Here is a 27,697-nt window from a genome sequence, read left to right as displayed (position 1 = left end):
GGACATGCAGGTCCTTGGAGACTCCTCCATCGCCAGACCATAGCAACACGTCGGCTGGAGGAAGAGCGCCTCATCTTCCGCCTAGGAACCCTCCAACCACAAGGGATGAACTCAGATTTCTCCAGTTTCCTCATTCTGTATTGCACCCAAACACTTATGCAGTTTGTATCGATGGGAAACTCTTACTAATTCTAACCAGTGCACAGTGTACATGTTTAAAAGTTAAATTGGTCAGCTATTGTTTCTCTTCACCTTCTGTTTTCATTACCAAAAAAAAAATGTAAAGCTTTTGATTACCTGATCTTCAGAGCAGTTTTCTCCATTGCATGCCTTATTTTTTGAGACAGCTGGGATACAGAGGTCAGCATCAAGCTATCTAAAACTGCCTAAAATATAAAACATACCAATTAGAATTTAGTTTAAAAAAAATCATAGAAGGCTGAAATTAAAAAATGCATCCAGAACTCAACTATTTTATTATGTTAGCCCAAATCCAATATTTTTAATACAAAAATATCCCCTTAGTTCTGTTGATGCACAATGATGCATGCAACAGCAAAAAAGATAGTGGTTCCACTGATCTCAGAGACAGCTACCCAAAGGACTCTGCAGCCTATGGCATGATCTTCTATGATGCTAACTTATCAAAAAATCAAATTGCTGGAAAAACACAGATCGGTAGCATGTGGAGAAAAAGTCAACGTTTCAGTCCTGTAACCCTTCATCAGTTCTGATCTAAGTCTTTTCAGCAATTTATAATGTGAAACTTGAATTTGATACAAGTCAAGGGGATCTTCAGTTATCCTGGAACAGTGATGTCAAGTATTAAGCAACCAAGTACATTGAAGAATTTCCACAAACAAATCAATATTAAAAGCATTGATTACTCCTTCCTTTTCTAATGTTAATTTAGGGAGGACAATGAAGGTTGAGACTTGTATGTAGGATTAAGGTGAAAATATCGAAACTTTTAAAACATTTAAAATGTGCAAATTTATCATTTTTGCAGAGTGCCTAATAGCTTAATAATCAAAGTTTTAATCAATTCAATGATTTTTTAATGGATGCAGTCTGCAAAGATTTCAAACTGACAGCAAATTCTAGATTTCTATGTTTACTTATTTGCACATGCATATTCCAGAAGTTACAGCTAATCTTTAAGGCGTAACAGTAAATGCAAATAGTTTAGCATATTACAATCTTAAAATCTAGAACTAATAACTCAGACTCTAAAACACTGATTTGCAAATATATAGCACCTCTAGAGTGCCAAAGGTACTTTGCAAAGTATTAAACTGAGGTTCAGCCAAAAATGAATGCCAAGTCAGTGGAAGAAATAATAGCTGTAATGACCAATAACTGGAACAATCCGATATGTTCTAAGTGGGCCTCCGGTACAAGAGGGAGACGGAAACAAATTTCAGAACACACTTTTTAGTTACCTGAAGACACAGTTGCCAGTGGAAGGGAAAAAGGAGGGTCAGAGAAATGGCAAAGTTACAGGTTATAAAGGACTGAGATTAAGAAGAAATTTAAATACAAGAAGAATTTTAAAATAGAGGAGCTGAAATAGTCAGGAACCCGCGTAAGACAGCATGAAATTAGGAGAATGCTGAGTCGGACCAAGTGCTGGATAGGGCTTGGGTGGTTAAAATAATGGATCTGTTTAAGTTAGCAGAGGGTGGAGGCTCAACTAGAACAGGTTAGTGGCCAATTCTGGAAGTGACATAGGATGTTTAAGAGTTTCAGCTGGGATGAGATATAAAAATGGTGAAGTGACTGTAGTCCCAGAGGACCACAGGGTTGATCGCTCATGAGATAGACTGAAGAAGTGGTGGCTTAACCGCAGGGGGGGGGGGGGGGGGGGGGTCATCACACACCTTAGGCAAGGGGAAAGAGGGCGAGAAGAATAAATGGAACACAGCAATTTTTTTTGTCTATCTGAAGGGATTAGGAGGCATTTTCATCTTGCATAAAGCATTGAGGAAATCCAGAACTCTGCCAAAAGACTGTGGATACTGTGTCAATTGAAACCTTAACATGGTGATCACTAATCTTCAATATAAAACCACATTAAGATATTAGGAAAAGGTGGGTTTAAAAAAGTTAACACTATGGGAGACAGCACTTACACAGGTGTACAGCCCATTTCTGTTTCTACCTCTCTGTGATGCAAAGACCACGTTTCTTCATTAAAAAGCAATTCTTACTTCATCCCTACTCCAAGTCTTCCTCCTTGTAGCCTGATCAGCAACTTCAAAAATTCGAGATCTGGAATCGCTCGGTCTGCCATTTCCAGCTGTTGGTTTTATACATGGCACTGGTGGGATTTTTCTAAAGTTCAAACTTTCATCAAAAACACGATCAACCAGCTAATCAGGAAAAATAAAAAAAGTCATTCAAAAAAAGGCCAAAATTATTTGTTTTGTTTAAAACACTGTGTAGATTTATAGTGGATTATATCTGCACTAGAAAAACCTGAAGGATTTAATACATATTCCCCGAGCCCTCATTTCTTTAGGAAACAGTTGTCCCACATTTAGTGACAAAGTCTGACTGAGATAAAGGCGCACAACACTCCTATTTTGGAAGTCTTAACTCTCTTTTGAAATAATTACACCAACTTTTACTTTAATAGCATGGACAGTTAGATCATCTCTTGGTCCTTCAAACCTTTCAGTTAATGTCAGCAGCGAAACCTGGCTGAGAACCTTCAACCTGCAAGCTGAATGTAGCCCAATGCTAGATTTAATCTGACTTGCTGATCTTAGCAAGATCCTGAGTAACTTCCCTGGGTAAAACCAGCAGCAAATAAACCTGAACACAGTTAGTTTCAGTATATGTTTTGCTGAAAGTGACTGCAATTGAAACTTTGCAACCTGACTGATCAGATGGGTTACAGTGAGAAAATTTCCTCCAAATATGATCTTATTGTTTAGCTTGCAGTATTAGTTCTTTAAAGCTACCAGATTATTTTCATGATTTGGAGATGCCGGCGTTGGACTGGGTGTACAAAGTTAAAAATCACACACCATGTTATAGTCCAACAGGTTTAATTGGAAGCACTGGTTTTCGGAGCGCTCCTCCTTATCAGGTGATCAGCTGATGAAGGAGCGAATCTCTGAAAGCTAGTGTGCTTCCAATTAAACCTGTTGGACCATAACCGGACGTTGTGTGATTTTTAAGATTATTTTCAGATGTACTTGATTTCTTATACAGCTACGGATGAAGTGGTGGGTTGCGCAATGGGACAATTCCTGGCAGGTGGGGGCTGGAAATGCAGTGAGTGAAGTTAAGGGGGGCATGGGATGGAGTTTTCATGTAAAAACTTCAATGATAGTTGTTTGAATCTAGAAATATGAAGAGAACATTGTTTCCAGACAGAATTCAGTGTCAGTTTTTACTGTGGAGAAAGAAATATAGGCTAGGAGAACTCTGAAAATAAATATGAATGTTTTAAAAAAAATACAGTTCACATTCCAGAAGAGAAGTGCTGGAAATCTTAGAAAATATAAAAGGAGGATAAATCTCCAGGACTGAATCATCCAAGATGGAGGATGGGAAAAACATCTGGCTGTAACAGGCTGTGCCTTATATTTTTGAGGTATTTTGGGTGTTGGAAGTGATTTTTTTTTTTAAATTCCAGGAGCTGCAATTATTGTTTTATATGCTGTTTTACAAATACATTAAGGACAAAACGGTAACTAGGGAAAGAATAGGGCAACTCAAAGATCAGCAAAGTGGCCTTTGCGTGGAGCCACAGGAGATGGGGGAGATACTAAACGAGTATTTTGCATCAGTGTTTACCAAAGAAAAGGACATGGTAGATATACAATGTAGGGAAATAGATGGCAACATCTTGAAAACTGTCCGTATTACAGAGGAGGAAGTGCTGGGATGTCTTGAAACGTAAAAAAGTGGATAAATCTCTAGGACCCGATCAGGTGTACCCTAGAACTCTGTGGGAAGCTAGGGAGATGATTGCTGGGCCCCTTGCTGAGATATTTGTATCAGTGATAGTCACAGGAGAGGTGCCAGAAGACTGAAGGTTGGCTAACATGGGTGTGTAAGAAGGGTGGTAAGCACAAGTTAGGGAACTACAGACCGGTGAGCCTGACGCTGGTGGTGGGCAAGTTGTTGAAGGGAATCCGGAGGGACAGGATTTACATGTATTTGGAAAGGCAAGGACTGATTAGGGATAGTCAACATGGCTTTGTGCGTGGGAAATCATGTCTCACAAACTTGATTCAGTTTTTAATGAAGTAACAAAGAGGATTGATGAGAGCAGAGCGGCAGATGTGATCTACAAGGACTTCAGTAAGGCGTTCGACAAGGTTCCCCATGGGAGACGGGTTAGCAAGCTTAGATTTCATGGAATACAGGGAGAACTAGCCATTTGAATACAGAACTGGCTCAAAAGGTAGAAGACAGAGGGTGGTAGTGGAGGGCTGTTTTTCAGACTGGAGGCCTGTGACCAGTGGAGTGCCACAAGGATCGGTGCTGGGCCCTCTACCTTTTGTCATTTACATAAATGATGATTTGGATGTGAGCGTAAGAGGTATGGTAAGTAAGTTTGCAGATGATACCAAAATTGGAGATGTAGCGGACAGCAAAGGTTGCCTCAGGTTACAACGGGATCTTCATCAGAAGGGCCAATAGACTGAGGAGTGGCAAATGGAGTTTAGTTTAGATAAATGAGGTGCTGCATTTTGGGAACGCAAATCTTAGCAGGACTTATATACTTAATGGTAAGATCTTGAGGAGTGTTGCTAAACAAAGAGACCTTGGAGTACAGGTTCATAGCTCCTTGAAAGTAGAGTCGCAGGTAGATAGGGTAGTGAAGGCGGCGTTTGGTATGCTTTCCTTTATTGGTCAGAGTATTGAGTACAGTGGTTGGGAGGTCATGTTGCGGTTGTACAGGTCATTGGTTAGGCCACTTTTGGAATATTGCGTTCAATTCTGGTCTCCTTCCTATGGAATAATGTGAAACTTAAATGGGTTCAGGAAAGATTTACAAAGAGTACTGCCAAGATTGGAGGATTTGAGATATAGGGAGAGACTGAATCGGCTGGGAATACTGTACTGTGGACACAACATCTGCTGCTCCTGAATATTCCAGTTAGAGAAACAAGGGAAACATGTGAAACTTTGAAACAACAGTTGCAAGTAACCTTCTGTTCTGGAGAGGGAGAGAAAAGAGAAGGGCAGATAGTCAAAGTAGGAAAGGAGAAACAGAACATGGAAAAGGATAAGTATATAAATGGACAAAAGGAAAAAGGTGGAGAACAACACTGCAGGAGGATGAAGAAGGAAGGGAGAGAGGGGAAGGGGGAATGCCAGTGGATAAGGCAGGAGAACAAGAAATAAAATGAGAAAAGGGCTAAACTAATAGACAATTGATTGACAATTTTCCTCATTTTCAACTATTTTTTTCCATTTCAGATTTATTTTCAGTCATAGTGATTGTTAATGTTTTGAGGATTTAACAGGGAGGATTATTGAGGGCAACGCTGTTGATGTGGTTTAAAAGGACTTTCAAAGGGCATTTGATACAGTGTCAGACAAGAGGCTTGCAAAATTATTGCTTATGGTATAAAGGGGACAATAGTTACAACATACACATGGAATCAGTTGAGTGACAAAATAGAAGCTAATGTTGAAGGAATTTTTTTCAAAGCTTTCTTGGGCAAAAATCTGTGGCCCAGATTAACATGTGAAACTTTGAAACAACAGTTGCAAGTAACATCACCTTCACTGCAATCAGACAGACTCACTAAGGTAAAGCAACATCATCTTCATGGTATGTCAACAGAGGGCAAGTGGAACATTTCAATTTTCTCCTAAAAATTAAATTCAATGTTGTCCACTTATCACTGCCACCACCATGAGAAAAAAGGACCCCCCACCCTCTGATTTAAGTTCTGATGATAGTTGCATTCAGAATATTGTTCATAGCAAAAAAGATATAAAAAAATAAATCTTTGTTTTCAAATTGGTTATCAAACTTAAGTTGGGATAAATTCAACAAATCTTCCAGTGTTAAAAGGTGAATAGACACTCCGTTTTAGAAATATTTGTTTGTTGAATGACTACACAGTATAAGTTTCACTAATTTAGACAATAAATTGCAAAATGTAACCAAAACTAAATGAGGACAACTTTGTGTCAAATATGGCTGTATATAATTGTAGTGCTTTACAACAGGTTCCCCATGGAAAGACTCCATTTTAAATGGCCAATATTGAAGAGAATTCAATGTTTTGCCACAAATCCTCTGTGGGAAAGCAATGCAAAAACAAGAAGTCCAGAATATGATACGGTGAGTAATGAACTCTTAAAGTTATGATTTATTTTTAAGGTGTACATCAAGTACTTTGTCCAGATCAAAATCATTTTATTTAGCAGAAGTGGTAAACAGTCTCAGCAACAGCACTGTGACAATTCATTTTTGGTCACACCATTTGTATAAATAAATTTGGCAATTTTGAAAAATTTACCCTTTTTAACACCTAAGATTACATCTGGAAAGCGCCATATTGCATTCTGATCAAGTGACCTCAAGTACAATCACACTAGGATGCATGTTCCTGTATTTAATCCTGGGACTTTATTCGCAGAAATCCAATTACAATCCACACAAGGTTGAAATATTTGGCGTTGCAAAGAATAATACACAATAAACAACAGTTCAGTCTTGAAGATGATTGAAATTTTCAATTTTGTTTAAGATTGAATTTACAGAATAGGTTTGCAAGGGAGATTGCAAGGACAAATTTCAACCTTATTCCTTCATGTAGCTATTAAAAGCCCTGTCATTCCACAGTGCACATTAGGTCAAATAGCCTAAGACCCCCAAATAGGCACCATCAGAATTGGGAATGTGTAGAATGGAGGCTATAATTTACAGCACAAAGTGCATGTTGCTTTTTCTAGAAATATTATATTTCAACACTTCTATAAAATAAAGAATTTGGTGGTTGTATTGCTCTAATCTGTAGATTTGGTAGCATTTTGTAAAATGTTTCGTAAAATATTTTACTATTAAAAACAATTTACACAAACATTACACACAATCACCAACATAACTTGATGAGGTCCTACATGGAGCTAATGCCCTTACAAATGGTAAGATGAATAACTAAGTTAATTAGTGAGGGGTAAGACAAAACAAATCTTCCAATGTTAATGCAAAATACGATAAACACTTCAATTTTGCCATCAATTTTCTAACTTCACTTGAGCAACTTCTCAAAATTTTGATATAAAATTTCATGTTGAAATGCAATTACAGGAAATTAATGTAATTGTACATCAAACATTAATTAAATAATTGAATCAAATAGCCAAGAAAATACAAGGAAAATGAAATGTGTTTATAGTACTCAGGATGGAAAGCTAGAACAAAAAAGGAAATAAAAAAAGCAAGAACCTTAGGCATTCCTCCATGAAGGTCTCCTACCTCTTCCCTTGTGTCAATGGTTGAACCAGGGGTGGTGGCAGCAGTGCTTACTGTGGTACTAGGGGCAGTGCCCGACGAACTCACAGAATCTATCTCACCTGCCACATCATGGATTTCACGTGCAAGGATGGCCAGATCCTTGGCCAGATCTTGACTGATCCTGATCATGAGAAAAGAAATGCACACCAAATCCTGAAGAATTACCCATTACAAAGATTATAAGCATTTGTCCTGTAATAGCTGACTTTTAAAAAGAAACATAATCCAGTTAACCTTCAAAAGAAATGCTACTGAAAATAGGGCAACCCAGGGCTGTTTCCAGTGTCTGCCTTATTTATGTAATGCAAATATTACAGGTCAAGTACTCAGTCTCATCAAATCTTTGAAAAAAATTGAAGCTCCACTTATAATTAGGAACTGCTACTCTAGTTAGGGGATCTTTTGAAAACTCCCATTTTGATTCTCGAAATCCTTATGTTGAAATTAAAGAAATAAATCAATCAGCAAGACAGAATTCTGAGCTTTTAAAATGACAAAGCCAAGAAGAAAGGTTGAGATTAAGCTTTAATTTAGAAGTTGAACATCTTTCAAACAATGGGAATATTTGACGCAGAAAGTATCAATTAACCTGTTTAAGTGTTATTTGTTAGCCAAACCTGGATGTCACATTTCCGAGTGCAGATTCAAAGCAACAGATTGAAATGATGGACTTGCGGCAAGTTGGTAGACAAATGCATAAAATTAGTGTCAATTTTTTAAGTACAGGTTTCTCTGAACGCCAATAACTATAGCCTCAGCTGCCTTAATCATCTCATCAAAGTTAGGAATTCTTTTTAAAGAAAAACCTATTTATTCATTAATGGGATGTGGACATCATAAACTAGGCCAGCATTTATTACTCATCCCTAATCGCCCTGGAGAGGATGGTGGTTAACAGCTTTCCACCTCTGAAACAGGCGGAACTTAAACTGAAGCCTTCTTGAATCACAATGTTGAGGTGCTGGTATTGGATTGGGTTGGACAAGGTCAAAAACCACAACACCATGTTTAGTTCAACAGTCAAATAAATCTCTGTTGGACTATAACCTAGTATCTTGCAATTTTTGGCCTTCTTGAATCACTGCAGTTTTCGAACGATAGAGACACTCAGTGTTGTTAGGAGAGGAGTCCTGGATATTGACCCAGCGAGAGTTAATGAATGGTGAGGTAGATCTAATTTAGGCAAGTGTGGGGCTTGGAAGTAAGCTTGTTGGTGGTGGTGTTTCTACGCATCTGTTGTATTCTCCTTTTAGGTGGTAGAGATTGCAGGTTTGGAAGGTGTTATTGGGCAAACCTTGAGTGATGGCAGTGCATGTTGTAGAGGGTACACATTCCTGACAAGTGTAATGATGAAGATGATAGTGTTGAAGGTGATGGATGGAGTGCCAATCAAGCAGACTACTTTTACTTGGATGCTGGTGAGCTGTGTGTGTTGTTGGAGTTGCACTCATCCAGGCAAATAAACTATTCCATCACATTCCTGCTTGGGGCTTTGCACATGGTGGACAGACATTGGAGAGACAGATGGTATGATACTCACAACAGAATCGCCACTTTTGACACAAGATGGCGAAAAGGTCATTGATGAAGCAGCTGATGGTTAGGCTTAGAACACAATTGTGAAGCATATCCATAGTGATGTCCTGGGGCGGAGGTGTTTGGCCTTTGACAACTTCTTGTGTGATAGGTATGAATCCAACCAAGAGTCTTCTTGCTGATTTCAGTTTTTATGGGCTCTTTGATGTCAAGGGCTGTTACTCTCAACTTACCTCTGGAGTTTATTTTTTTCATCCACTTTTGAAGCAAGGCTGTACTGAGGTCAGGAGCTCAGTGGTCTTAGCAGAACCCAAAGTGAATGTGAGTAAGCAGGTTATTCATTTGCAATTATGCCTTCGATCAGTTTACTGATGATCATGAATAGACAGATGGTGAGGTCATTATTCAGGTTGGATTTATTCTGCATTTTGAGCACAGAACAGACCTGGGCAGTTTTCCACATTTTGGGTAGATGCTAATATGAAAGCTGAAATAGAACAGCCTGACCAGAGACACAGCTCGCACTGGAGCTCATGTCTGCAATATTATTGCTGGAAAGATATCAGGGCCCATAACTTTCTGCATTATGTTGTGTCAGAATACATCATCAGGATGAGTGGACATTCCCTTTGCAGATTTCAGGTGGGGCAAACATATTTGTCCAGCAACCAGAGTTCCTGGGCTAATCAACAGATGGCTTCCTCCCAAATTATGTGGGAGTCTTTGGATAGATGTAGGCAAAATCAAGGACCTTCATTACCAAAGCACTGATGTGCCATTTAAGAGCACAGCTATAAAATTCTGGAAAATTAACTAGGAGCTTCTGGCGGCAGAATGCTGACACCATGTCCACCTGTGAGCAGACCTAGCCATTAGAGTCAAAAAGTGTGGCGCTGGAAAATCACAACTGGTCAGGCAGTATCTAAGGAGTAGGAGAGTCGACATTGAGCATAAGCTCTTCATCGGGGGCGAGGTGGGGATGGGGGTGGGGGAAAGAGCTGAGAGATAAGTGGGAGTGGGAAGGTAGCTAGAAATGTGATAATTGGATGAAGGTAGGGGTAATGGTGATAGGTTGGAGTGGAGGGTGGAGCGGGTAGGTGGGAAGGATTACCTATCCATCTTCCTTCCCACCTATCCGCTCTACCCTCCACTCCAACCTATCACCATCACCCCCTTGCCAACTTCACTCACCTATTGCATTCTTAGCTACCTTCCCCTCAGACCTCCCCCCATTTATCTCAGCCCCCATACCCCATATTCCTGATGAAGTGCTCAAAATGTCAACTCTCCTGCTCCTCAGATGCTGCCTGATCAGCTGTGCTTTTCCAGCTCTACAGCTTTTGACTCTGATCTCCAGTATCTGCAGTTTCTTCTAGCCCTAGTTATTAGCTGTGGAACTGTATAGTCAATTAGAGACTTTATTAATATAGATTCAATTTCTTTTGACTGGAATACTGCAACCTCATTTTACATCCCTGTAAAGTTCGAGGCTTCTAGAGGGCGAAGTCATCAGGGTTATACCTGAAGTTAAAGACAGTTTTAGAATAATATCAATCCACTAAATCTAGTAGAAGTGTCAATTTCGAAGCAAAGATGAATTACTAGATGATTTCCAGTATTTTGGTCCTGCCTCTTAATAACCTTCATAATTAATTTGGAGTGAAATATAACTGGAGCTGTTTTCAATTGATCCAAGGATCATATGGACTAATAACCCAGAATTTAGATCAGAGGGGTGCTGGAAAAGCACAGCAAGTCAGGCAGCATCGGAGGAGTAGGAAAATTGACAAATCAATGATTCCTGATGAAGGGCTTTTACCACGAACGGCAATTTTCCTGCTTCTCGGATGCTGCCTGACCTGCAATGCTTTTCCAGCACCACTCTGATCTAAACTCTGGTTTCCAGCATTTGCTGTCCTCACTTTTGCCTAATAACCCAGAAGCCAGATAATAATGCGCACAGTAACTTCATTTGTCATTTGAATTTGAATCTAGTTTAAAAAATATCAAAAATAACCATCTAGCTGTTGTTGCACAAACATGAAGTGAAACTTGTTGTCCTTCTCAGTCTAGCCTGTGTTTGATTCTAGATGCATTGATTCAAGTGTCCTCTGAAGTGGCTTTTCAAACCACTCAGCACCCAAATTACATTATTAATTCAAGAAGGTTCACCACCTACCATATGCAGTACATAATAACATATTACTTTTATAGATTTTACACTCAACAGACTGTTAGGATAAAAAATTCAACACAAACATGTTACAACATCGCTGGTTGTTTCAGTATAGAAGGTGCCATGTGATAATGAAAAAAGGTGATCTCACCTAAAGTCAGGATTGGCTTTCTGAAAGTTGCACCTCTAATTAAAGCATTAATTTGCACAGAAATCAATATTTAAGTAGGAATGAGGTTCCATAGGGCCTTCTACATCAGAGAGGAAATAATTAAAATATTATACCTGTGCCCTTGAAACTGAAACAGAGTTCCTCCTGTACTTTACATTGCTGAATTAAACAGCTTAAAATAAATTAGATTTTAAAAAAGGAGTAAAAAGGAGTACTGTTAGATTACAAGCACTATCTAGTGGTAGCAATTGGTCAGTAAAGCTGGACACCCATGGCAGTCTGCACTGACTGTCTTTTGTCACTAGATGGAGCCCAGGGCCTCAATTTGCATTCAGCAGTGAAACAAGGATCTAGAAACGGAGACAGCAAAGGCAAGACCGAGAGCCAAAAGTTAACAACATACAAGGCAGTGAAAGGGTTCGGTGGGAGACCGGGCTGAGGTGCAGCAAGTTGGGAGACAAAGCCAAGGGGAAGGGAGGCAAGGCAGGAAAACAAGAGGCCGAGAAGCAAGCCTGGGGTGAGACAAGTTCAGGATGGAGCAAGTTGGGAGACAAGGCCAGGAAGCAATGCCAAGAAAGAGGAGAGATCCCTTGTCAACAGTCACGGCAAAAGGAACAGGCTGCCTGGAATGCAGACAGTGCAGTATTGAATGTTGATGTGCAATAGCAATCAATCAGTGATGATCACATATACAAATGAACCAAAACGAAAATGATGACAATACTTAAAAACAGATACCATGAAATAAATAACTATAAAATGAAATAATATGAGTACAGCTACATAAAATGAGGACTACTCATGTTAAAACAATTATGTAAGAGCCTTTAACGTTCCAAGATTAGGATTAGACATGCAGAAGGACAAAAATAAAATCAGCATTCTAATAACGTCATTTAGGCAAATTTTAATAAACCAATAATGTATAGTTGCTACTTTTTCTTCCTTGCTTTCATGAGTCACCAACATTCCCTTCAAAGGAGCCAATGATGTAATTTTCAAAGCATATAGGAAAACAATGAATTATAGAACTTGAAAAGTTAATCTCTCCATGACTTGGAGAGAGTAACTCAGTTGGGGGTGGAGAGAGGGGGAGCGAGCGAGAGAGAGATGTTGTCAAAGCTTGTCAAGTCGGCACCCTCAGCAACAGATCTTTGTTTTTGTCAATATTTAAATTCAACAGGAACACATTGAGCAATCATACAATAGCATCTTCTGAACGACTCAAGCACAATTGCTGAACAGTTTGCAGGAAATGTTGGCATCTAAAGAGTAATAAAAATTTCTAAGGCTGGTAGAATGCACATATGGGAAAGATATTTTGATCTTTTTTATATTTCATTTACAAAAGATATTATAACTTTTATGAAACAGACTTCAAATTTACACAACATATAAATTTGTAATTTTAAAAGCTAAGCTGCGAATCTAAATTTATAATTTGCATAACTTTACATTGAAGTTAGCTCGATGAATAACTGTTATTGTTCTTAAGATACGTATCTAGCAAAAAAAGCACTGCCAAATTTAATCATTTAAATTTTACCTTGGTTATCTGTATTCCAGTCGCAGTTAACTGGCTTTGGGAATGGCTCTGCCATTCAATATGATCATAGTTGATTACCCAACTCAGACCCCAGTTTCAGCCTTTGCTTTGTACCCTAAGAATTATATTTAATGTTTTCCAGAAAACATTTAATGTTTTGGCCTCAACTGCTTACTGTAGCAGAGAACTCCACAGATTCACCACTTTCTGGTTGAAGACATTTCTCCTCATTTCAGCCAATCAAGTAGCTCACCCCATATCCAGAGACTTTACCCCAGTTAAGGACTCCTTGACTTGGGAACATCCTTTCTGTGTCGTCCTATTAGAATTTTATATGATGTCTTCCTAATTCTTTTAATATCCAGTGAATATAGTCCTAACATTAAAATATAGGAGCAGAATTAGGCCATTTGGCCCATTGGGTCTGTTTCATTATCCATGGCTGATATGTTTCTAAACCCTATTGTCCTGTCCTTTCCTCGAAACCCTTGATCCCCTTATTAATCAGGAACCTCTCTCTGTCTTAAACAGACTCTATAACTTGACCTTCACAGCCTTCTGCTGCAATGGTCCACAGATTCACCACCCTCCGGCTGAAGAAATTTCTTCTCAGTTCAGTTCCAAAAGGTTAATCCCTTCATCCCATCAGGTCTTTGTTTCTCTTACTAGTGGAAATATCATCTCCATGTCCACTCTATCTAGGCTTCTCAGTTATTCTGTTAATTTCAGAGAGACCCCTTATCTTTCTAAATTTCATCAAGTACATACCCAGTGCCCTCACATGACAAGCCCTTCATCTCGAGGATTCTTGATACTCAGGACCCCCTCCAATATCAGCATGTCTTTAGGTACGGGGCCAAAACTGGTCACGATATTCCAAATATGGTCTAATCAGAGCCTTATACAGCCTCAGCAGTACATCTTTGGTCTTGTATTCTAGCCCTCTTGAAATTAATGTGAACATTGCATTTGCCTTCCTAACTGCCAAATGCACCTGCATGTTAATCTTCAGAGAATCCTGAACTATAATTCAAGTCCCTTTTTGCTTCAGATTCCCAAAGCCTTTCCCCATTTAGACAATAGTCTATATCTCTACTCTCCCTATCAGCATACATAACCTTTCACTTTCCCACATTGTATTCCATCTGCCACATCTTTGCCCACTTCCCGAGCCTGTCCATTCCTCAACACTACGTCCTTCCACTTATTTTTGCATCATATACAAACTTTGCAACAATCTGGCTCCTTTGCCCAGATTGTATTACATTAACAACCCTGCATAACTCCACTGGTTATCAGTTGCCATCTGTGAAAAAGACCTCTTTATTACATTCGCTGCCTTTTGCTAGTCAGCCAATCCTCTATCCATCTCCCTAACACCATTGGCTCTTATTTTATGCACACCTTTCTGTGCATCAACTTGTTAAAGGTCTTTCGGAAATCCGAATAAATCATGTCCATTGACTCTTCTTTGTCGAACTTGTTTGTTATCTACTTAAAGAATTCTAACAGATTTACCAGGCATGGCCATCTCTTGATGCAGCTGTGCTGATTCAGCCTCATTTTACTATATCCTTAACAACAGATTCTCTAAAATTGTAACAACAATCACTTCCAAGTATTCCGTAATCTTATTCTTAATAATGGACTCTAAAATCTTACAATCGACTGAGGTCAGGCTAACTGGCCTATAATTTCCTGTCTTCTACCTCTCTCTCCCTCCTTAAAAAGGCATGTTCTATTAGCCATTTTCCGATTCTCTGGGACTCTCCCTACGTGCAATGATTCAACCCCAGGACATCAGTGGACTTCAACAGTTTCCTCATTGCCCCTTCCCCACCTCACCCTAGTTCCAAATTTCCAGTTCAGCACTGACCCATGACTTGTCCTACCTGCTTATCTTCTTTTCCACCTATCCACTCCACCCTCCTCCCTGACCGATCACCTCCTCCACTCACCTATTGTACTCTATGCTACTTTCTCCCCACCCTCACCCTCCTCTAGCTTATCTCTCCACCTTTCAGGCTCTCTGCCTTTATTCCTGATGAAGGGCTTTTGCCCGAAACGTTGATTTTACTGCTCCTTGGATGCTGCCTGAACTGCTGTGCTCTTCCAGCACCTCTAATCCAGAATTATAATATTATGTCTAGTCAAGCTTCTCCCTCTCTAACTGCAGAATGAATTCTACCATATTATGGGCACTGCCTCTCAGGGGATCCTTCAAATTAAGCTCCCTAATCAAGTCTTCCTCATTACACATCCCCAACTCGTGAATTGCCTGCTCCCTAATGGAGGTAAAAACAATGACTGCAGATACTGGAAACCAGATTCTGGATCAGTGGTGCTGGAAGAGCACAGCAATTCAGGCAGCATCCGACGAGCAGCAAAATCGACGTTTCGGGCAAAAGCCCTTCATCAGGAATAAAGGTAGAGAGCCTGAAAGGTGGAGAGATAAACTAGAGGAGGGTGAGGGTGGGGAGAAAGTAGCATAGAGTACAATAGGTGAGTGGAGGAGGAGCTACTTTCTCCCCACCCCTACCCTCCTCTAGCTTATCTCTCCACGCTTCAGGCTCTCTGCCTTTATTCCAGATGAAGGGCTTTTGCCCGAAACGTCCATTTTGCTGCTCGTCGGATGCTCCCTAATGGAGTCTACCACAGTAGTCCCAAAGAAAATCGTGACATTCTACAAATTCCTCTTCGCGCAATCCACTACCAACCTGATTTTCCCAGTCCATCTGCATAAATGAAGTCCCTATGATTATTGTAACAGAAAAAGTACTTAAAGATCCTGATTTATTTTCTCCCCAAAATCCTAACTACTGCCAGGAGGTCTGTACATAACTCTAATCAGAGTCCTTTTTCCCTTTGTGGTTCTTCAACTCTACCCACACAAATTCTACACCTTCTGACCCTATACCACTTCTTGCTATGGATTTAATTTCATTACTTATTAACAACGCAACCTTGTCCTCTCTGCCTGCCCTTTCAATAGAATACATTTCTTTGGATATTTAGTTTCAAGCCCTGATCCCCTTGCAGCCACATCTCTATGATACCCACATTATAAAGTTCCTGCTTTGCCTGCCCCCTTCTATAGTTGTCTCCTTATCTGCTGTGCTCGAAGTTGGGTGCCTGAACTTTTCTGTACACTTGTCTTTTTACTTATTCTTGAAATTTCATAACTTTGGCTGGGCACTCCCACCCCAACCTTAACTTTTTCTACAATTCTTATCAATGCTCTGTACAATTGCAGCAAATCATCCCTGCTCCTTCGTACAAATCCTCTCACTACAAAGGCCAATATATCATTTATCATCTTCACTTCCTGCTGCATCTGCACACTTACTTTCAGCAACTGGTATACAAGGACATCCAGGTCTGAATGAAATGCCCCCTTTCCTAATCTAATGACGTTGAGTTAAGAATCTGCCTTTCAGTATTTGCTACTTAAGTGGATAACCTTGCATTTACCCACATAATATTTCAACTGCCTTTGCATTTGCCCACCCTCTCAACATATCTTAACTGGTCAAAATTATCTCTGCATCCTTCTCACAGTATATTCTCCTACCCAGTTTTATCTCTTCTGCAAACTTATTAATGATTTAGATAAGGGAACTAAATTTATGCTGTGAATAGGTGAGGTCCAAGCACTGATCCCAGCAATAACCCACAAGTCAGTGTCTGCCACTCAGGAAATGACCTGTTTATTCCTGTTCTTTGTTTCCTGTCTGCCAACCAGTTCTCTGTCCATGTCAGTACACTACCTCCAATTCCATGTTTAATTTTACATCCTAGTCCTGTAGAATGTGAAAAACCTTCTAAAAGTAAAAATAAACCATATCCACCTTCTCCCCTTCTCCAATCAACTCTACAGGTTAGAAGATCCTCAGAAAATTTCAGCATATTTGTCAAACATTTGTTTCCTTTAAATCCATGCTGACTTTCTGATCTTGTCACTGTTTTCTAAGAGCTCTACTATAATGAACTCTAGCATTTTCCCTCTAATGTCATTCATTTTTTAATTCCCTCTACCTTCCTTTATCGCTCTACCTTTTTTAAATAGTGGGGTTACACTAGCTATCATCCAATCCACTGGAGCGGTTTGAGTCAACAGAATCTTGGACGATGGCCACCAATGCATTCAGCATTTCTAAGGGCACTTCATTAAAGTCTTCCTCTGGGATGATGATCATCAGGCCTTGGCATTTTAAAATACTTTGATCCTATCAATTTCCCCCAAACCATTTTCTTACTTATACTAATTTCCTTTAGTCCTCTCCTCTCACTAGACCGTGTTCTCCAACATTCTTGGGATGTTATTTATGTCCTTATTTGTGAAGACAGAACCAAAATATGTAGTTAATTTGCCTACCAACTCTGACTCCCATTATAACTTTCCCAGTTTCTGACGGAAATGGACTTCCATTTGTCTTCAATAATATTTTTCTCTTCACATACAAACTGATTTTAGAAGATTTTAATATAGGTATGTTCCCCACAAACTTACTCCTGTTCTATTGTTCCCCTAGTAATGAATGTCTCTTTCCTGTAATCGAAACTGCTCCCAATCCTCTGGTCTGCTGTTTTTGTTTGTAGCCAATTTGTTTGTCCCTTCCTTGGATCTAATACTAATCTATCAATTATCTGGATCAAAGGTGCACTTCAACTGTGGCAGGGCTCAATTTGCTCAGCTAGTTACATACAGTAGCATAAAATGACGAAGTAGCTAAGGCACCAGTTGGAGGTCACTATCCATAGTCAAGCCTAACTTGGATTGATTAAAAAAGGCCAAAAAGATGATGATTGGAACTGAACCCATTAGATTCCCACTTCCCCAGTCAACTTCTTCAGAGTTATTAATATATACCTCTGGAGCAGTGGGATTTGAACCCAGGCTTCCTGGCTCAGAATGTAGTAATGGTAGTACTACAGCTCCACAAGAACTCCTTTCAGCCCATTGTTACTGATTAATTAATAGTTACAGAAATAAGAATAGAATATAGTCCAAATTATAACATTAACTCAATTACATTACAATGGTTATCAATAAAATTAGAACACAGAACACCTACTTTGATATTGAAAGATACCTGGCAATTTCCTCACTGTGAGCAGTCCAGTCTCTTATGTAGTCATCCTGTTCCTTCATTTTGTTTTTCAGGAGTACATTGGTAGTTGATGCAACGTTACTGTTCTGCGGTTTAGTGCTTCTCAGTGCTGTACTGGTGCGTAGGCGGGTATGCTTAGGTGAACTACGATTCGACCCAAATTCATCTTCAGAAGTTGAAGCATAATCTGTAGGGAAGCGCCTCCATCGTGGACCTTGCAAAACAACTAAATATATAAGCAGCAAGGACAATTTTTGTCTACAAACGTACAAAAGGAAATAAAATGAATGTTCAATAAAAGAGTTACAAACATGTCTCTGTACAGCTTGATCATGGAAGCATGATTACAAAGTATCGCCAAATATGAACCTCAAATTACTTAAATACCATAATAATATAAAACAATACTTAGATAATTATAGCATACAAAATGCAAATTATGCTACATTAAATAATTAAATATCCTAGAAAAGTTGGAAAATAATAAATGATACAAAATAAAAACATCTTCTCTGCAATGTTTATTAAAAATTGACTTTTTGCTTTGAAAATGAAATCTCAGTGGAAAAAAAACTAAAACAGTATAACACTGAATGAAATTTAACTATGTATAGATGTTTTCTTTTCCCATTTGACCAATTGCCAAACATTTTTATTAGAATTGCATGGAGTTTACCTGATGAAGAACAGTGTCCTGCCATTGATACTTTAACTTTAGAAGAATCAGGCATTCTTGAAATACTATTAGCACGAAGTCTAGGAGAAACTTTGCTATCCATGGTTGATGTACCACGCAAGTTACTCCGAACAGAAGAGTCTCCACTTCGACTAACACCACTTCTAGTTACAGTTGCTTCAGAATCACTACGAGCCGATATAGAACCCAGCCGGTTACGTCGTGGTTGGGCAAGGAGGTCTAATCTAGAGGGTGTTTTTCTGCCTGAGGGCGGTTTCGATGTAGTTGAACTGGTTGTGGATACTTCAGACACTACTGAAACTTTATCAACATCTGCCAGTTCAGTATCTGATACATCGCCAAGGCGTGCCCTACGTAAAATAGATGCCCTGGTTGGCCGAGGCTTGGGCAAGGCAGTTGATTTGCTAGCTGAACTAATAGCAGCAGTTTTTGACTTGGATAATTTATTGCCCTCCAGTTTGGAATGTAATAGTTCATCTGTGGATGTAAAGGATGTCCTCCCTTGTGATCGGCTGGAATAGGTCTCTTGATCTGAAGAAAGAAAATCGGAGATAGTAGACTGAGGAAAACTTGATGTTTGGTCATCATCTGTCAAGTCAAAAGATGCTTGTCTTGCTCTGCCAGTGGTCTGTACAGGTCTGCGAGGTTCAGATCTAATGCCAAGGTCAGAAGCACGACCTTTAGTTTTCTTGTCTGCAAGCTTGTCCTTAGCATTGGTTGCAAATGTCTTCGACAAATCCTTAGGCGATTTTGTGAAACTCTTCTCCTTGTGAAGGTTACTTAGAGTTCTTCGTTTTTGAAGAGACTTCTTTTCTGCGTCTCCACTAACTAAGCTAATGGTACTAGCAGTGTCAACATCGGATTCAGGGGAAATGGAATCATCCCTGTGATAGCTTGGGGTTTCATCACCACCATCAAGCTTGTTCTCATCCTTCAGTTTTGCCTCGAGAAAAGCCATTACTGATTCTGTATCCTTTAACAAAATTGTAGTGTCAACTGTGGATTCTGTCCCATTAGAACTACTTCTCTCTCTACTCCGTGTGGTTATAGATGCATCACCTGGTGACCCAGACTGCTTACTAATCCGAGGTATAAGCTCTAAAGGTACATTACTACTTGGCTTTTCTATGGTGAAGCTTCCTTGTCTGACCAAAGGCCTGGGAGAATCCTTTCTTTCTGTATCCCCACCTTTAGGAGTCTGTCTTCTGCCAGACTCTTCCGACTTCTTCTGTTTTGTTTCTATTTGCATCTCTGCTTTGTCCAAAGTGCTTGTGGCAGGTGTTTGCCTGCATTCCCGTACATCAGCTTTGTGCGAGGCGAGTTGCCTAGGTGACACTTCTCTGCTTTTGTCACTTTGGCTAGCAGCGTTAACCAAAGGTTTACTTGTAGCTGTTGTTTTAGAAGAGCCCTGTTGGTACAAACTCTCTTTATGGCCCTGCTGTTGAGTTGTAGGTGAAGACAGTCTTGTACCTGGTATTCCCTTGATAGTCTCAGCTTTCACTTTAGTAGATTGAGTGCAGCTGCTGGACTGAAACACTGCACCTTCCTTGCTGTTCATTGTCTCACTGCAAATATCACCAGCACTATCAGCTTTGATAGCAGAGCCGCTCTTTGACCGGCCTGTCTTAGAAATGCTGCTAGTGTGCTCCCTTTGTTTGTCTTTCTGATGAGGTGGAGTGGTAGTTTCTTTTTCAGGAAGCTCAGTGTCTTGTTTTTCATCGACTTCACGTCTTGATTTTGATAGGTTTAAAGTAAGGGAACCTTTTGATTTCAGGCCCTCTGCCGTTTTATCCTCTGTTGGGAGTTGGGGAAGTGCTCGTCTCTTTCTCTCTGCTGCACTGGCTGATGCAGTTTCTGATGTGGTTGATGTGCTTTTTACTGAGACACCAGATTCACTAATGTTTGCATCTAGCAAAAGAAAAATTCATTTTATATTGCAACAAATTTAACTTTTTAAAAAAAAACAACTAATATTAGGAAAAAGAATCATCAATAGACCTTTCCTAACACAACCACACCACGAGGTGATGTGCTTCGCCTTCCAGTGGGAAGTCTACAAGTGTTTTTGCCAAAAATGTATGTTTGGACTAATCCTGGCTACTAATCGGAGGCATGACACTTAAAGATTTAGTAACTGTTTAATGAAAAGCTGACAGTCTGTTAATTCCACAATTAATAAATTTTCTTTTTAAATGGAAAAGGTTATTTGAATTATCTGCAAAATAAAACTTCTTGCACAGTCAAATATATTGTTTCTGCTAATTTTCTGCCTTTTCTATCATGGTTTCGCATGAGTTATTATTTCTGCTTACTTTGAATGGCAGAGGTAATGTTTTTGTGCCTGTTATTCTGCTCAGATATAAATAATCTCAAAACCTAAGGGATGGAGTTCAAGAAAACGTAAACACAGGTGGGGCAGGGACCATGAATGGATTCATTTCTGGAGAAAATGCAGATCCAGATCTTAAAATTTTAAAAAAATGTTAACATCACAGGTGAATTAAGTTTAATAAAAGAACATTGCAATTATTTAGAATCTGATTGTTTTAGAATGCTATGGATTGTTTCAGATGCTGTGGTAGAATTTGTCAAATTATGAACAGAGCATTTAATGCAGGTTTTTGGATGTAGATTGGCTTGAAACCCACTCTGAGATGGAGTTAGAGAATCAGATAGGCAGGGCAAAGCTGTATACTTCTAATAATATTTGTGTTAACATTATGACAAATATACTGTATGTGCTTTATTGAATGGCCACTTCATTTGTTTCGAGAATTTTCTACTCGCCAATCATATTACACAAAATTTCTAACCACAAACTCATTTGACTAAAGAAGTCCTAAATAATTACATTCTAGTATAAAATATCCTGAGACACAGGCATCCAAAATTAAATTTACTACCAAAGACAAATAGAAACAAACCCTCACCCCCCAAAATAATTTCCAAACACATCAACCCATTATACTGATTTGCAAGATCAAGGTGGCAGGTTAAAATGGCAAGCAACTGGAAGGTCTGTGTCTTGCTTGTGAAGCAACTGGAGGTATTCCACAGTTAGCCAGTCTGAAGTACCTTGGCACCACAGAACAGCCCATTCTCTTTTTTTTTGCAATCCTTCTGTGTAAATAAACAATTTCAAAATTGCTAAGTAGTGTTATTTTTAAAATGTTGACAGTTTCCCAATATGCTATGTTGACACCCTTGCACATGTATAGCTTTTATTATAGAAATAGGTTAATCTTTAAGGTGCCATTTTGACCAGACTTCAAAATCTGATAAGATTGTTTTATTACATCTTCAGTTTGAAGCAGGAACAATGGGTCACAAAATGAAGGTGAATGAAATTAAATAGCTGATGATTCAGTTACCACAGAATTCATACAAGTGGGACTGAGATCTACCAAATCATTTACAGTATGGCTAGTGAAAGCAGACAATCATTCCCTATTTTTGGTGGGGAAGGAACACAGGTAACAAAGTCAATTTAGTTACTGGTAGTAAGTAGCTGGTTCACATTAAATGCAAACATAGTGGTTAAGACTTTTATATGTAAAAGTTTTACTTGGTAATTTGCTCCTCATTATCATCATACAGAAAATGAAGACTTCTATAAAACAAATGTTATTCTGAAAAGCATAGTTAGATCTTAAAAATACTGTTACCCCCTAATGCTTTGTAAACTATATAAAAATACATTCACTAATTATACTGCTTCCTACTTCTATTTCATCTATCTTTCAAATACACTATTTTTATTGCTGTATGAACTTTGCAGATTTTCCTACAGAAAAAGTAAGGAACCTAATAAATGGACTCATGTTGTTCTTCAGCTAGCCAAAAGACGCACAACGACATTGAACAGGAGCAATCTGAACAATTTATCTACTAAGCTTCTCTTTGGATTTGATTTTTGTTTCTGGTAAACTTTTACTGCAGTCCCTCCATAGTCAGATAAGGAGACCAAAACTGCACAAAATACTCCAGACACTGTCTCACCAAAGCTCTGCACCATTGCTGAATGATATCCCTCCTCCTCCACTCAAATCATTTCACTATGAAGGCCAACATACCATTTGTTTTATTACCTGCTGCAGCTGCATGCTTACTTTCAGTGACTGGTGACAAGGACACCTACGTCTCATTGCACCTCCCCCTTTCCTGTCACACCAACACTGATCAAATTGATCACAGTTACACAAATGTTTAACCAAAAAAAACATACTAAAGAACTGCCATGTTTGAACTGCTTATTGTACCCATCTTTAGGATTATTAACAAATGGACATGTAGCAAAGAATCATCAGGTGATTAGTTACCTTGTTCATGAGTACCAAATGTTGCTGGCACAACATCGTTAGCAGCTAAATGTGCCCATTGGGACACCCACCTAGGGGTGCTGGATGTAAAGGAACCTTCAGGTTGAGTCTGAAAAATAAAAGGTATCAATAAAATTAACAAAAAATGTTAAACTCCAAAAGGAATTGAGTTTTTTGTTCAAGTGTCTGATCCATTTATTTAACAATTAGTATTAGAATGGAAAACTTATTCACACTTGCACTAGAACTCTAACTCCAGATAAGCACCTCTGAAATTATGGTTCCTCAATGCTCAGTTAGTCACAGCACACAGTTTTTAATAGAAAAACTTCACTGAAGACACGAGATACACTTCTAATTCTCGAAAGACAAATATTAAATGGCTGTTCAGAACGGAATGTCCCCCACCTAGAGTTCTGTCCCCTTGTCACCGTCAGTGCTTCCTTAAATCCTAAAAATCACACATCAGGTTACAGTCCAACAGGTTTATTTAATTTGTTGAACTATAATTTGTTGTGCGATTTTTAATTTTGTCCACTCCACTCCAACACCAGCTCCCCTACGTCATTCTTAAATGCTGTTCAACATGGAGGAGTACTGATACCTCAGCTGTGCTATATGCAGTAATCATGTTTCCCTGCTCATGTTTGACCTGATGCCATATGACTTCAAATGTTGAAGACTCTAAGGAGAACTTCCTTCCAAACTGTGCTGCCAACTCTGCTGGGTCTGTCTTACCTATGGGACAGACACACTCTGGAACGGTGGCATTGTTAGGGGATATTGCAGCCAATGTGTGATTCTGGGTGCATGCCCATGTTAGGATATCGCTTGACTAATCGGAGACAGTTCTCCCAATTTCAGCACTAACCCCTAGATGTCAGTAAACAGAGGTTTGCAGAGTCAACAGGGTTGCGTTTGCCTTTTTGTTTCCCATGTCTGGTTTGATGTCAGGTGTTTCAATCAGCTTCATTTATTTTGAAAAAAGCTTTCTATTGGTTTGTTTAAGAAGGGCTTATGCCCGAAACGTCGATTCTCCTGTTCCCTGGATGCTGCCTGACCTGCTGCGCTTTTCCAGCAACACATTTTCAGCTCTGATCTCCAGCATCTGCAGACCTCACTTTCTCCTCAAAAGTTTATTGGACCATTTCAGATGGCAGTTAAGAGTTAATGACATTGTTGTGGGTATAGAGTCACATGTAGGCCATACCCAGTCAGAACAGTAGATTTTCTTCCCTGAAGGACATTAGTGAACAAGATGAATTTTTATGACCATCTTCATGACCATGGTCATCAGACTTTATCAAAACTTATTTAATGAGCTTCAAACACTGGGTCTCTGATTACTAACACTGACCTTCAGACAGTAATCGCCTGGCGCAAGAATTTGACTACTGAAACACCTTATCTTCAAGCAGAGTCAGCAATGGGAAACACAGACTCATTATGTCCCAAAGAACAGTATTCACTACACGTCATCAGGAGTTCCAATTTTCAATATCCGTGCCTTATCAAAAGATATTTTATAATCCTTACAAAAAAAGTCACAACATCAACTATAAGCAAATATGTTTCTAATAAATTATTCATTTTTCAACTGAATTATGATTCAAGAAATAAATCCCTATCAAGGAACAGTTGCATTTAAATCCCTACAGCACAATTTACCCAAAACAAACAACCTAAAAATCTTGAATGCAGTAGCAACTGCAAGAAATTGAGACCAAAACTGAAATCATTTGTGGACTTTATCTAATTTAATTACATTGATCATTAGTCACTGTAGACTTCAGGCTCTCTGCCTGTATTCCTGATGAAGGGCTTTTGCCCGAAACGTCAATTTTACTGCTCCTCAGATGCTGCCTGAACTGCTGTGCTCTTCCAGCACCACTAATCCATAATATACAATGGTATATCCATCTTCCCAGTCCAGATTTTGTCACAGGTGCAAAATAACAGTTATATTTAAATCAGAATAAAAACAACATCATAGGGGTGCTCTCTCATTAAAGAGCACACAACCAGTGGAGGTTTAACCAAAAATGATCTACCTCAGGTGAGGGAGGAAGTTGAGAAGGACAGCCCTTCATATTAACCTCAGCTGGTGCAGGAATTGAACCCACACTGCTGGCAATATACTGCACTGCAAACCAGCCATCCAGCCAACTAAACTAACAAACATCGAAGGAGGTAGTGGCATTAACACTGGATTGTTAATCCAGAAAATCAAGTAATGTTCTAGGGACCAGAGATTGAATCCCGCCATGGTAGATGGTGGCATTTGAACTCAATATAAATCTAGAATTAAGAGTCTAATGATGACCATGAATCCATTGCTGTTTGCTGGGAAAATAATATTTACTTCACTAATGTGCTTCATGGAAGGAAAGTGTTATCATTACATGTGACTCGAGACACACAGTAATGTAGTTGATCTTAACTTCCCTCTGGGCAAGTGTTACGACCCAGGGTAAACCCCTCTGCTAAGTTAAACCGGACACAGAATCTCATGCCGTAATCGGTTACATTTCGAGAGGCAAAGAACTATCCCAGATTTGACTATTTAAAGTAAAAATTAACAATTTTTATCTTAAAGTCCAAAAGAGATCATTAAACAACTATTTATAACTCGTTTCTCTTAAACCTATCTTTTACCTCCCACTCTACAATATTGGTTTGATTTTTTAAAAACCGATTAAGATTTACAAAAAAAAATATTAAAGCGAGTCATCTTTGTCAATTCTCCTTTGTAGATTTTCTTCTGTTGATTTTTCTCTAGGTCAGCTTTAGTGTTCTGCTGCACAAATTTCTTTCGAACAGGTACCTTTCAGACCGCTATTTGGCTAGCAGTCTATACTGGTTGATTTTCCTGGCAGTTCGCCCCATAACTGTTCAAAATATCTGGTTTTATATCCCAAAACATCAGATCATTTCACTGGTTTGATGTCATCAAAACACAAAATTCAAATTCGACTGATATTGGTATCTTGAGGCATAATTTAAACTGATTGGTCAACTTTGAATGTTGTATACCATGGCAACTCAGCTGCACTATTGGTTTCACAGTCAAACATTACATTTTAAATTCTTTCAGCACACTACGTGCCCCTCTAAGTCCGTGTCAGCTTCCAGTCTCTTAAAAGGTACAGTACACACCTACACCTTCATAACACAATTAGGGATGGGCAATAAATGGTGGCCGAGTCAGCAATGCTCTCATCCTGTGAATGAGTTAAAAACCCTACCTGAACAAAGCAAATTGGAAAAATTAAGAACTTGAAACTTGCAGTTATTTTTGCCTCCCAAATTTGAGGAACTCTCAAACATCTACAATTACCTAAATGCTGTCAGACTGCAAGTGCTGCCTAAAAAGAGGCAAACCTTGCAAATGCAGCAAATAACAAGACATAGGAAGAAAAGAATAAATTATGCAGAAAAGAGAAAAGATTCTAAGAACACCACATGAAAATAACACATGAAGCAAAAGCTGTCAATTACAAGAACCTGATTAAGTTTATTTTGGGTTGAAAATTGGTTGGAAATGTGCACGCCATACAATTGCAAGCTAATGATCACATTCAACAAGTGAAAGTTCAGCAACATCCCCATGTCCTTCAACAGCACCACCATCCGATAATCAAAATTTGAAGGACCAATGCAGGCTAGAAACTGGAGACATTGACATCAAGGCTATAAATGCAGGACAGAGCTTAGGCACTCTGCAACAGGTAGCATATTTTCAGATGGTTGAAAGTTTCTTCAACCTCTATCAGGCTCAATTCATTAAAGTGACCAAAGAGTCATCAATGAAAAGAGTGTAGGGGCACTCTTAAGGCAAAGAGGGGATTATGAGATAGCATTGGCAGATATGGTTTACTGTGGTAAAAGAAGTGTAATCTAGAGAATGCAGAGAAATAAACTTTGATTTTTTTAAAAACAGTTTGGATGACAGAATAGAAGGCTCAGGAGGTCTTAGAACATAAGGGTGGATAAATCTCCGGGTCATGATCTAATGTATTTCAGAATATTGTGGGAAGTAGGGGAGAAAATTGCAAGACTCCTTGCAGAAATATTTATATCATCCATAACTACGGGTGAAGTGCCTGATGACTGGAGGGTGGCTAATGTTGTAGAAAGGTTGTAAAGAGAAACTGGGGAAATATAGACCTATGGTTCTGACTTCAGTTGTGGGTAAATTGTTGGAGATGATGATAGAAAAAAAAGGATTTATGGACATTTAGAGAGGCAAAAATTGATTAGGAATAGTCAGCATGGTTTTGCTTCAGAAAAATCATGTCTCACAAACTTGATTGTGTATTTTTTGAGGAAGTTACCAAAATAATTGATGATGGCAGAGGGGTAGATATTGTTTATTTGGATTGTAGTAAAGTCTTTGACGAGGTTCCGCATGGTTGACTAATGAGTAAAGTTAGGTCACTTGGGATTCAGGGTGAGCTTGCCAGTAGGATATCTAATTCTTAATGGCAGGAGACAGTGTGATGATGAAGGTTGTATTTTAGACTGGAGGCCTGTCATCAGTGGTGTTCCACAGGGATTGGTTCTGGGTCCTCTTTTGTTTATCGAAGACATAGTTAGTAATTTGCATTTGACACCAAAATTGGTGGCATAGTAGACAGTGAAG

The 27,697-nt window shown here is 39.1% G+C and overlaps 1 protein-coding gene across 13 annotated transcripts in view; it reads right to left on the bottom strand.

Annotated features, from left to right (window-relative positions):
* cep170aa (centrosomal protein 170Aa) overlaps positions 1-27,697 on the bottom strand; it is a 168,710-nt gene that overhangs the window by 31,579 nt on the left and 109,434 nt on the right. For 7 of the 13 annotated variants that reach the window (XM_087991188.1, XM_087991197.1, XM_087991199.1 and 4 more), the window contains 6 exons: positions 23,056-23,164; positions 18,716-20,644; positions 18,004-18,265; positions 7,430-7,619; positions 2,211-2,372; positions 298-386 (listed from right to left, as the gene is read on the bottom strand). In XM_087991188.1, the coding sequence (XP_087847314.1) occupies positions 298-386; positions 2,211-2,372; positions 7,430-7,619; positions 18,004-18,265; positions 18,716-20,644; positions 23,056-23,164 (2,741 nt within the window). The remainder of the gene's footprint in view (positions 1-297; positions 387-2,210; positions 2,373-7,429; positions 7,620-18,003; positions 18,266-18,715; positions 20,645-23,055; positions 23,165-27,697) is intronic. The other 6 variants (XM_087991193.1, XM_087991201.1, XM_087991196.1 and 3 more) reach the window with 4 other exon arrangements.

This window comes from Chiloscyllium plagiosum, unplaced genomic scaffold (genome assembly GCF_037043375.1).
Source record: "Chiloscyllium plagiosum isolate Xiang-an unplaced genomic scaffold, Cpla_swu_hap1 HiC_scaffold_10, whole genome shotgun sequence".
NCBI lineage: Eukaryota > Metazoa > Chordata > Chondrichthyes > Orectolobiformes > Hemiscylliidae > Chiloscyllium > Chiloscyllium plagiosum.
The sequence above is the reverse complement of the archived record's forward strand: the minus strand, read 5'-3'. Positions and strand labels throughout refer to the sequence as shown.